General features: G+C 49.2%; 2 protein-coding genes across 2 annotated transcripts in view; both read right to left on the minus strand.

Moving 5' to 3' along the window:
• Nucleotides 1-8,876, minus strand: part of LOC126572602 (uncharacterized) — an 11,912-nt gene extending 3,036 nt beyond the window's left edge. Inside the window, exons 1-8 of the mRNA XM_050232028.1 lie at nt 8,581-8,876; nt 6,449-6,668; nt 5,942-6,370; nt 4,924-5,875; nt 4,564-4,847; nt 2,624-2,941; nt 1,678-2,018; nt 1,258-1,599 (exon numbers count right to left, since the gene is read on the minus strand). Of these exons, the coding sequence (XP_050087985.1) occupies nt 1,258-1,599; nt 1,678-2,018; nt 2,624-2,941; nt 4,564-4,847; nt 4,924-5,875; nt 5,942-6,370; nt 6,449-6,610 (2,828 nt within the window). The 5' untranslated portion in view covers nt 6,611-6,668; nt 8,581-8,876. The remainder of the gene's footprint in view (nt 1-1,257; nt 1,600-1,677; nt 2,019-2,623; nt 2,942-4,563; nt 4,848-4,923; nt 5,876-5,941; nt 6,371-6,448; nt 6,669-8,580) is intronic.
• LOC126572534 (phosphate carrier protein, mitochondrial-like) lies at nt 887-4,085 on the minus strand. The gene is made up of 4 exons (XM_050231921.1): nt 3,985-4,085; nt 2,624-3,067; nt 1,678-2,018; nt 887-1,599 (listed from the first exon to the last, which is right to left on the minus strand). Exons 2-4 carry the CDS (start codon nt 3,005-3,007, stop codon nt 1,254-1,256), a joined length of 1,071 nt encoding a protein of 356 aa, XP_050087878.1. The 5' UTR covers nt 3,008-3,067; nt 3,985-4,085; the 3' UTR covers nt 887-1,253.
• Nucleotides 8,877-10,000: the final 1,124 nt, after the last annotated feature.

A 10,000-nucleotide genomic window follows, 5' to 3' on the forward strand; every position in this document is an offset into this window, starting at 1 on the left:
ACGACACCCTCAACGGCGCGGGTTCGTTGGACAGGGGTGATTCGTGAAAATGGGCTCATACTCGTTGAGATGGTCACTACGATATCTTTTCCCTAAAACTGTATCCTTTTTCTATCGCGACTAAGTAGCCTGCGAGAGCTGTTGCTTAACACTTTACCTTCCCTTTTTTTCACGTCGTCGCCTTCTGCGATGCGAGATCTTTCCTTGCTGGGGTCGCTCTGATCGACGGTTCTGTGGGTGGCCGTCCTGCTACACCGCCCGAGTTCGCCCTTTTTCGCCATGCTACCCGCACCTGCACCTTGCTATTTTCCTCCTTCGTTGCCTCTGACTGATTATGGGGAGCATTTCTATTGCTACAGAGAGAGAGAGAGCGCGCAATTGTACGGATACTAGGAGCGGATCATAGGGAAACGATGCCTCATGTCGTTACTTTTCCTTCGCCGGAAAATCATCTCACACTTTGTGGCGAGAGAACGAAGAGAATCGCTCATCCGCGGCAGATCGGAGAGCACATGACCGATGAGAGACGTAAACGGAAGCACGACCACAGGCTCTGCCCAGAGAAAATTACTCGAGATTGAATCGATCCGCAGCTCTGTGACCATGCTCCTCACCATTCTCTTCATTCTAATTCTGCCAGACGCCGATACTCGTAGTGAATTCCTAGCGATACGATGGGTACTAGGACAATGCTGACATTTCGGACAACAACGGTGACGTCACAAAACTATACAAAAAGGCACGCGCGCACAATTCTACGCTGCCCAACAGCTGTTACACCATGAACCGGTTACATACATCTCCTTTGCCACCGGCATCCGATTATGCTTTTCTCAGATTTTCCACACATACACGAGAGCACATTAACAGTAACAGCGAGACGCTATTATACTTGGCGTACCATATCATTCGCACGCGTTACGATTTTATTCGCGACAACAGTGACAGTGCTCGCGCTGCCATCCGTTCTTCTGCTGTAAAAACTTATTCGCTAGCAAGAATGATCCTGCTCCGGTCTGCATTCATCTCGCGACTGACCCGTTTCATTCACTGCCATTCCTGCTATCAATATCATCATTCACGGTCACCTCACTGCTTCTTTGCACCACTTTCCACACGGATAAATACACTCTTGGTTTTCGACGCACACACTCCCTTCTCCCACCGGAATCGGACTTTCTAGGGTTGGGGCACTAATAGACGGGAATACACCACCGAACGGAGACCGGATGCACAGACAAACGATCAAGTTATTACTCCACGTTCAGCTTCTTTTTCAGCGATTCCGGCATCTCTGGGGGCGGTGGTCGGGGAATGGACAGGGCCACCTTGACACCGTCGTAGATGAACCACTGCAGGGCGGTGAGCGTACCGATCATGATGATACGTGGCGTCAGTCCGTTCCACATGCCCATGAAGCCCAGCTTCTTGGCGACATCGATGGCGGACGATCCCTTGGCCTGGTTCAGCTTCGATACCACAACGTCGGCCGGATGCGAAACGACAGCGCAGAACACACCGGCAATATAACCGGCAGCGAACGTCACCACCAGCTGCTCACCCTTCGTGCACTGGTCACGTGGCTTCGGTACGACATGCCTATGGAATTCAGAAACGAACAACATCAATCACACTCTCACATCTGGAACGCATCTAGTATTCTTAAGAAGCACTTACTTGTAGAGCAGCTCAACCGTCTTCTCGAAGCAGGCGAACTTCATCATCGTGTACGGGATCTGGCGACACCACAGGGGCACCAAGCCCTTGTAGAAAGCGGTTATGCCTTCCTCGCCCAACATTTTCGGCACCGCCTGACGCATCGTGTTGGCATAGCCCGGCATGGTTTGGATCTTCACCTTGGCAGCCTCCAGCGGGGACAGAGCGATATCGGCGAAGAACTCAGCCGAAGCCGAAGCGCCCAGATACAGCCAAGTACGGTACAGGTATGCATTCTCCTCGCCGATCATGTTGGCGTACTGGATTTTGAACACTTCGTACAGTCCGAACTTGAAGGCACCCTAAAAAACATTTAAAAAAAATCGTTTTATTAACAATTATCAAACATGATTAAATTAAAATTTAAATTTTATTATGCATTCCAAAGGATAATCGGATAAAACGGTTAAACAAACGATCATCAATGTGATACTGAATACCACATATTGAATCGAAGGTTACTACGCCGATAGTCAAACATGATCAGGTTCGTTCATTCAGTAAGCTGCTACGTTAACACATAGCACCGTTTACACGCCTCGTTACGTAAGCGTGGCAATCGCGTGTCGACACCGCCAATTCAAGGCCACTTCAATTACGCCAACGAGCCGCGCGAAACGGTTGCGCACCAATAGGAGCAACATCGTTATCGCCGGCAGCAATCTGGAGACTGATATTTGCGCACGGAAGCGCATTACATGATTCTTCGCTTTAAAAGATGGTAAAGCACTGCACAGAGATCAGCATCACATGACCGGGATGATGGGACAAGAAAGTTGACGTTTATCGACCAAAGTAGATTAGGAACTGAAGTTCAAGGTAAACTCTTTTAGCCACGTGAGAAAGTCATGTCGGACTTAGATAGAGACGTGAAGGGAAAAGATAATGCACTGTGTGTATCACCTACCTGTGCGGAGTAACCGAAGAACGTGGGGGCCCATCCCTTGGCCAGACCACGAGCTCCCTCCTCGGCGACGGTCACCTTGAAGCCATGGAACAAATTCTTGTACTTGGCCTGGTCGACCTGCAGGCGGCACTTGACCAGATCGAGCGGCACGACGGCGGTGTGAGTGATTCCGCACGACAGGATACCACCGACCGCGCACAGACCAAAGAACTCGTTCGATCCGAACTCGACCTCGCGGGTAGCAGCCGCCTGAATGGAACGACCCGAAACTACCGCCTTCTCCGTGTCTGCTGCCACCGGTGCACTACCGTCATCGCACTGGACCCGGGTGAACGGAGTGCGGAACGGGGAGTTCCGTGCTGCATCAAGAAGGGCGGTAAACATGTTGAGCTGATTCCTTCCGGGTTGTTCCTAGATGTTCTGTGTCCACGCTTTTATGGACTCCTGGAGGATCGAAGAAAAGTAAAATTAACATTATTGTCCTGGCCAACAGACCCACTAGTCGCTTGTTTAATCGATAACCTTCGCCGCGACATTACACTTCCAGTCAGAACTCGGCGGCGTGTATTTGTGTGTTTGATTGCGGGAAAGAAACTTGGCACTTAGCCATGGCCTCATAGTGATAAGATAGAAAGAATAGAGACGAGCCTTCCGCATTGCGTCTGCTTGCTGGTTACATAAAACTGTTGGATAAGGGTCGAATGGATCGTTTTCAAATTGTAAAAACAGCAATAAGCAGTGAACGTTGCCATTCCTAATTGGATTAGATAATACTTGTAATGAGCAGAAAGTATTAAAGCAGCAAAAAACTAATTCAAAAGACCAGGCCAAAGAGAGCATTTTAATTTGATTCTACAGCAGGTGGTCAAGGATATTCCGAGGATCCCCAAAATCTGTTATATAACCCGGGGTTTATTACGCTTAGTATTCCACTCATGACTCTAAACGCAAGCAGCTTTGCAAAAAAAAAGAAAAAGAAAAAAGGCAAAAAAGCGGTGACTGGACCGGCCTTGGAGAACCCAGACGAAGACGAAAAATTAGCCACAATTTACACCTTTTGTTCGGGATTATTCGATTCCACAAAGGAACTGGGATTCTCTCCGATAGACTGGTCACACCTTCGAGGGTTTCGATTTTAAGCCGCAATGGTCACGTGGAAACGCGTGCGTAAGCGAACTTTCTAGATCGGCTGGAGGGTGTAAAAACGGATGCTTGTTAAAACCGAATTCAAAGCAAAACACACGTTAAAACGATGGTTACTTCGTTGCGCGAAAACAGAAGTAGTAGATTTTTGATAGGAATGCACGGGATTGGGAAAATTATCGATCAAAATGCGACATTTTCCATCGAGCTCTACTTACGCTTCCAGCTGCGGGCACCACAAGTTTTGGAATGGCCTTTTTTTGCATGGGAATTACTCACCATGCTGGAGCTGGAGAACCATTCACCATGCGGTACCGCTCACCACACTATGGGCAACCCGGAATGCAATCAAACTACGAGCGCCGTTATCTCTTCAAAAAATGAAAGACCGTAGACGGTATGCTGAAATCTGATTTCTTTATTAAATGCTATCGTAAAGCAGTTCGTTATGAGCTACGTCTACCCGCTGAAGTGAACGGTAATGTTCGAGATTTAATTTTGTGTCGGTCGCACCACGTTACGTTCACGTTCGGAAACGTGGTTTTTTTTCTATCATACACCTGCAACGACCGACAGATACAATATATAGAGAATAAGGCAAATGGTGGCCCATAGTTTTAGTATCGTATAGCGATGAGTATGATGCCGAATGGGTTGCGCGTGATCGAACATGCAAATATGAACCCGATAATACTTGAGCGTACTTAAACACGTTGTTGGTATGGCTAACCCGCTTAGTGCCTTCCAGGCAAGAGAAGCATAGAGAGAGAGAGAGAGTCCTTCTATTATGGTTCTTCAATCTCAGCGATCGGCGCAGGACGGCTCTGCGCCTCGGGTGCAAGAAGCGGTATGGCAACCTCACGCGGCTCATGCTTACCTCCTCCGCTTCCCTCGGCAGCTAGTTCTTGCAACAGTGCCTCCAGCTCCTCATTACTGGTAACCTCCAGCAGACTGCTCTTGAGCGTTTCCTGTAAAAGTTTGCGCACCTCGCTCGAAGACCCATACACGACCAGCGGAACTTTCTTCTTCTCCAGCTCCTTTCGCAGCATCTGCAGTCCCGTGGCAGCAGTGTAATCAAACTCTATAGGAAGCCAAAGGCAGTCGCGTTAGTGAAACTAGCTATTAAAGAGGGTAATGGCCCCTCCCACGTGACTCACCATTCACTAGCCGGCAATCAAACACCACGGGAATGTTGCCGTGCTGCTTGATCGCTTTCGACGTTACATTGCGTACCCACTCGACGGCAGGGAAGTAAATTAAGCTGTGATTGGGACGGATTAGGATGTACTCAGTACCGAGCCGCGTGGTCGCTACACTGACGGCCAGCATGGGACGAGCGGTACGATACACCACAAACGCCAGATCCGTCAGAACACCGGCCAACAGGCCCAACTCAACGCCAACGATTAAGCTCAACACGAACGTTACCGCACCCGGTATCAGCTCGCGCTTATTGCAACGCCACAGTGGTCGTATCACTTCATACTCGATCATAAAAATGACCGCCGAAATGATGACCGCACTGAGCGCAGCCTTCGGTATGTACCGGAAGTACGGCGTTAGCACGCCAAGCGCCAACAGCACGAGCGCCCCAGTATAAATACCTCCGATCGGTGTCTTTACACCGCTCGCATGGTTCACGGCGCTGCGCGAGAACGAACCAGTCACAGGAAACGAGCTGAAAAACGAGCCACAGACGTTGCTCAGTGAAAGCGCCACCAATTCCCGGGTCGGATTGATGCCACTGCCACCGAAAGCCTTCGAAATGGCCACATTACCAAGCACCGCAATGATGGGTACGAGGGCGATCGATGCACCTAGCTCGTTTAGCATGCCTATGAATCCGAGCTCGACGGGACTGGTACCGTTGGGACCACCGCCTGTCGGCAGGATGGTACTGAACGGAGGTGGCTGGAACGCGGGAATACCACTTTTGACCGTTCCGGTAAGCACGAACGGTGTTTCACCGCGCAGATCATAGTAGAATGCCAGACCACTGGTCACCAGCACTACCAGCGCATTGCGGGCAGTTGCAATCAACCAGCAGAGGAGTCCTACCACTCGACGTCCCTTGGATGCATCTGCCGGTGTCTTGATGTCCTTCAATTTCTGTAAACACAACTCGATCGTTAGTTACCGGTTTCAGGGATATGTTTAGTCGATGTTTAGTCTTACCCGTAGTGCCAGCAGCACGGCAATCGATACCACTCCGAGAATACTGTCGGCCACACGTGCTTCCGGCATCTTCTCGAAAACGGTGCGCACGGTACTAGCGAAACCGGATCCAGAGCCACCCCTAATGCCGAGCAGAGCTTTCAGCTGCGACGCACCGATAATTAAAGCCGTTGCTGAGGTAAACCCGACCGTTACCGGTAGCGAGATGAGATCGACGAGTGCCCCAAGCCGCAAGACGGCCATCAGCAGCTCAACGATGCCAGAAAGGAAACAGAGCAGTATCGCTAGCTGTGGTCCGGATGCTCCTCCATATCCCGTGTGCCGGCTTGTCATCAGTGAGAGCAGTGCCGTTGGACCGATCGTCACCTCACGGCAACCACCGAGCAGGGCATACACGACACCTCCAACGAACGCCGAGTATAAACCATACTGGAATTGATCGTGAACAAAGAACGATGAAATCGATGACTTGCATCCTGGAAGAAATGTCCTCCAAGCAATACTAACCTGTGGCTCTAAGCCGGCCAGCGTTGCGTATGCTAGGCCTTGAGGAAGCACGGTCAAACCGACGGTAATACCGGCGATCAGATCGGCCACCATAAACTGTACCGTATAGCCACGAAGCCACCGGCTTCCCGGTACCACTCGTTCCACCCTCGACAGTCCCATGCTTGTTATGCACCGTTATCGTCGTGATCTTCGCAGATGATGATCCTCCTTCGGTGGTCTGAAACAAAACAGAACAAACCATATTAGCTCCAGTTTGATAACGCACCGTTGCTTGTATTAGTACGCGATGTTAGAACAGCTGGAAGAAAGCGCCGGGATCGTAATCGCCGTTGTTCTGCTAAACGGACGATTCAACAATGGATGTTTTAATTATTTTTTGGCGAGTTAAACCACCCCGAAAGTTCGATCATCCCTCTGAGCAGCGTGTTACACACGAACCTATTAGCCGGATATTTTTTTTTGTAAAATATCAAAGAAATTATTGATTGATTGAAATTGAGCAGATGCATTGAATGTTTTCGTAAAGAAAAAGAAACAGTAATCCAGAACATCTATAACCACAGACAATAGCCATCGATAGGATCGCACAAAGTTAACCTTCTTCTAACACAGGTTGCAACAAAAGGTGCCCGCGACATTACCCGTTACATCCTTCGAGAATAGAACAATCAGTTGTTCTTATCATCAGCGACAACAGGTTGTTTAGCAAAGAAACAGGAGCCAGGAAGCGAATGGTGTAGTTATCATCATGTAATCCCCGTATCATGCCTCCCTTGAGAGATCAGAACGTGGTAACAGCGAGCGTGTGTGCTGAGCAAAACTATTTCAAAACAGCATGCGAACAGTGGATTTACATTGAAACACGTGCGTAAGATGATGTAGCAGCCCGATTGTAATAATGACCTTCAGCTACACGAATGCCAGAAGCTGTGTTGGCCAAGCCTCAAGAACATCATCGAGGCGAGGCCAGAAAGCATTTCAACAGATCATTGACAGCGGAACCACCGGTCGCTGGAGCTCGTCGTCATCGGTCAAGCCCCCAAACATGCCACAGGGATCATGTAAATGATGTTTTCGTTTACGATGAGATCATTATGCAAAAAAAAAATAACGCCGAATACCCAAACCGAACCAACTGAAAACCGGCTTAACCAGATCCAGGTTGATACCAAAACATGCCGACGATATTTTGCCATATCATTCCCTCTCGAATCGTTTGGAGCAGGTCACGGTACGTTTGCCACAATTTGCGCCCTTCGTACGCAGCCCTTGAGGAAGGTGTGGAATCCTTCGACCGACCGATCGATTAATCGATCGTTTCCGCCGAGAGCTCCCTATCTGGCAGTCGTATCCTTGTGTGCGGAAGAGAGATGTGATCAACGATTGCACGAAACGAATTTCCATTTGGAAGTACACCTTTTGGGGGGTCACTTGGCGGCGGTGTAAGGACGCGACAAAAGCGAAACCGAATCAAACCAGTCCGATCCAGAACGAACCAGTCCCTTTGGTGAATGAGAAAAGAACAGCTTGCGGAGGATGCTCGCTCTTGTGTGACCCTCATGGCGCACGCGTTGGAGAAGGATGCCGCCAATGACTCACGCACAATCCATAGACCACCAGGCTCCTATCAGCTAAGGAAAGAACTAGAATTCGCATAGAATTCTAGAATATTATTACATTCCCGTTGAATTTGTGTCTGAGATCGGATATGAGCATCGAATCGAACATGAGTTACGTTCTAGATAGCGCACTTCAACCTTCAGTTCAATTACCTGACCGAGTTGTACGATTCGTACCGGGCTTACACCACACCACCACCATCCACTAGCATCCATCGGGTGAATGCAAAACAGTAATTATAAATTCGGTACGATTCAATCGGTTAACTAATGATCGGTGCCTTTATGCCAAGAAAGAGCATGCTGTCCATTACAAATGATGCCAAGGAAGGATTCTCGCAACCGGCTGTCCATGAACTGTCTTCGAGAAGCGTGCCTGCGTCCCCATCTCTCACCTCGTGGTGCGCCCCACATCATAATCTATGGGGTTTCAAACACACAAAACATTCAACCTTTTCCCACGCATGGCACATATTCTAATGGAACATTCACGCACTTTCATTCACTTACCAATGCTTCTTTTTAAGCTTCCGCTTTAGTTCTCACTCTCACTTTATCCTTGAACGAGACGCTCGAAGCGTGATGTCGATCGTTGGGACGCGATAATCGTTTGTTACAGTGAGGCAAATGGATGACTGGCACACAATTCTAAACCCATTTGCACTAGTGCCACCGTGGCAGAAAAAAAAACAGCACGTCACATTGAAATGATCATTGATCACCAGAGAACCATTTCGGTTTCGTTGGACAATCGTACGCCCGATTCACGATTTGCCGGCGGTTTGCATGCCACGCGATACACTCTCGCGGTATGCGCGATCGAACTATCCCGACCGTTCGGTGCCACCGCTGGAACGCAAGTGTAGGTTCTCGCGCCCGCTTCGTAATAGGAACGTGGTCGGTAGTCGGGTTTGTGCAAACAAACACCGCGACACCCGCCGCTGGCGTCGTTGTCGCTCGAAGGTGAAAAAGAAGGGATCAGCGTAGCCATCCTTTGAATCCATAGCGAAGGTGGCCTAAAAATGATCCGAGACAAACCTGTCCTCAAAGCGTAGATCAGCGTTTGTAGTAACGCCGCCGGTTCGTTGGTAGACGAGTTTCTGAGTTCGCGGGCAAATCGAACCGGGCCGACTCCCGGGCATATGTGCTACGCTAGGGTCAACGATTGCTGTTGCGAGCTACAACGCCGGCTCTCTCGAAAAGCGGGTTTTACTCACGCTTTTGACGGTCACATTGCGTAACGATCGATCCAACATCAATGAAGTTACTGTCGGCATGAGGAGCGGGGAGTAGGCTACTATAGTGGCGCCTATGCGGTGATCGCTGTCCTGCTGCTCCTTCACCCTTCATAACCGAACTTGGGGACGGTGGATGTGACAATAAAATACTACTTTCTCCTGACAACGACAACGGGGCAAATTGGGCGGGGAGTTTACAGCTTCACGATCATGAACAGGAAATCTCAACGATCATTTCTGTTTACGGGGACATCTCGGAGCTACGCAGGCACGCGAAGTAGAGGCCAACAATGCATCCCATTTTGCTCTCTTTTGTTGAAGTAATGGGACATAATTTGCTTCATATTGCGACATCAACCTCTATGACCTATTTCGATTGACTAACCGCGGATGCGGAAGCTCGATATTGTTTGGACTACGTTGTGCCACGCGGGACATGCACACCACCGAAAAGTACACGCCGATCATTCAACTGTTTCGTCGGGAATACGTGGAGGGACTTAATTACTAAGTAAACGTTTCAAATTACCTTTTGCTGTGATCAATGGTGTTGGGCAATAAATCGATTTGATCGACCGATCATCCTCGATCGAACTTTCTTTTCATTGATTTGACTAGACACGTGTACTTGGGCACTTGAGGTTTTCGTTTCTCACAAACACTTGATTGTGGACTGCGTCGTGAAATGCACT

This window comes from Anopheles aquasalis, chromosome 2 (assembly GCF_943734665.1).
Source record: "Anopheles aquasalis chromosome 2, idAnoAquaMG_Q_19, whole genome shotgun sequence".
Classification (NCBI taxonomy): Eukaryota; Metazoa; Arthropoda; class Insecta; order Diptera; family Culicidae; genus Anopheles; species Anopheles aquasalis.